Source organism: Branchiostoma belcheri, unplaced genomic scaffold (assembly GCF_001625305.1).
Source record: "Branchiostoma belcheri isolate BF01 breed outbred unplaced genomic scaffold, Haploidv18h27 scaffold1221, whole genome shotgun sequence".
NCBI classification, from domain to species: Eukaryota; Metazoa; Chordata; class Leptocardii; order Amphioxiformes; family Branchiostomatidae; genus Branchiostoma; species Branchiostoma belcheri.
The window spans coordinates 1-1690 of NW_017802627.1; the positions used below are offsets into that span (position 1 = coordinate 1).

A 1690-nucleotide genomic window follows, 5' to 3' on the forward strand; every position below is an offset into this window, starting at 1 on the left:
TCAGATATAGCATTTAAATCAAACAGTCGACCAGTTAAATTTTCTAGGTTATCAATAAAGTTCGCTCCATGCTTAATGAATTTGACACACTCTGATTTGGCACACTCTTATACTAGTATTTAGCAAACTAGTACACTGATATTTGGCACACTGATATTTGGCACACTCTGATATTTGGCGAACTCTAACATGGTATCGTCTCGGCAGATATGGTGATCTGCAGAGAATCATCGCGGAGACGCACGCGGCGTGCCCGGACATCAGCAGGGTGTACAACATCGGGCGGAGTGTGCAGGGCAGGAACCTCACAGTCATCGTGTTCTCTGACAACCCGGATATCCACGAGCCAGGTGAGAGATCGCCAAGACATGATGGTTCAATTTTGAGGATGTTTAACTTATCAGCTTTTAGAGAAATAGAACGATCGTCGTACGAACGCAAACTGAAGTCATTCATGGGATAGTCGTGGCCAAGCATAGAAATAAAGGTTCGGGGAACATACCTCACATCTCAAATTTTGTTTAGTACGTCTATCAAATGACACAAGTCTTACCAATTCTATTTTCTTGACCATTTGTTTTGCTTTGGTTTGGTTTGATTTTATTTGATTTGTTGGTAAATTTAAAACAGAAACTCAAATCTGAAGTGAGATTTTCTTAAAGTGAGCCATATTTCAAAGCATCTAACAATTTAAGTCACGTAGACTAAAATGACTCCAGACTCATTACGTTACGAATGGTTTACTTGACCTTTTATCCGGCCAAGCTTTGCTGACTTTGACTAAGGTTTACACGAGACCGTATGGGGTCCGGAAATTAAAGCTAAGAGAAGCCATACCGAGATTATGGAGTGCCGAATGAAAGTTTACATTGAAGTCAGTCTGTGACGTAAATGTTTAACTTGGTCTGGACGAGGTGTATAACCGGAGGATACATGCAGACTGGAGTTAACCTGGTTCCAGATTTAATTCATATCACTAGTGTCTCTCTCTTCCCAAACACACACTTGCTATATATAATGAAATGAAATGAAATGAAATGAAATGAAATGAAATGAAATGAAATACCTTTATTGTACATTCATGCCACGTCGGGCTAGGTACAGGTCAAGATACTGAGTATGACAGACACATAACAAACGTATATAGAAAATTGGAGACAAAAGATGCACTACTTGACTTAGACATACATACATAAGGAACATACAAGGGTACTATACTAGGCTAATACATAGTGTTCTAGTCACTGAGCTAATACAGACAGGTCAACTTCTTGTCGCTTTTTTGTACAGTGAAAAATGTGGGAGCAGATCATGTTTGTGATACAGGGTTTGTCTAGACGCATCAAAAATATAAATTTATCATTTGCGCTTAGGTGTTCAAAGTATGGGAACTTCTCTTTGATATAATTAAAAAGGACAGATCTTTCATTAGAATATAAAGTACAGTCTAAAATAAAGTGTTGTTCATCTTCTATTCTATTCATGTTACAGTATTGACAGAGTCTGTTCTGGAGAGGAATGCGGTTGTGCCGTCCCGTTTCTATGAGTAATTTGTGGCAACTTATTCGGAGTTTTGTTGCAGCTATCCTGTGTTGTATGTTGTTAACCGATAGGTACTCTTCTTCTTTATATATAGTTTTAAACAAACGGTACGTTCGTAACTTGTTACTAGAAGATGTACCTCTGTTAT

General features: G+C 38.3%; 1 protein-coding gene across 1 annotated transcript in view; it reads left to right on the forward strand.

Moving 5' to 3' along the window:
- Window positions 1–207: 207 nt before the first annotated feature.
- Window positions 208–1690, forward strand: part of LOC109463151 (carboxypeptidase N catalytic chain-like) — a gene marked incomplete at both ends in the record, with an annotated part of 4269 nt that continues 2786 nt past the window's right edge. The window contains one exon of the mRNA XM_019759868.1: window positions 208–350. Coding sequence (XP_019615427.1) covers window positions 208–350 — 143 coding nt within the window. The remainder of the gene's footprint in view (window positions 351–1690) is intronic.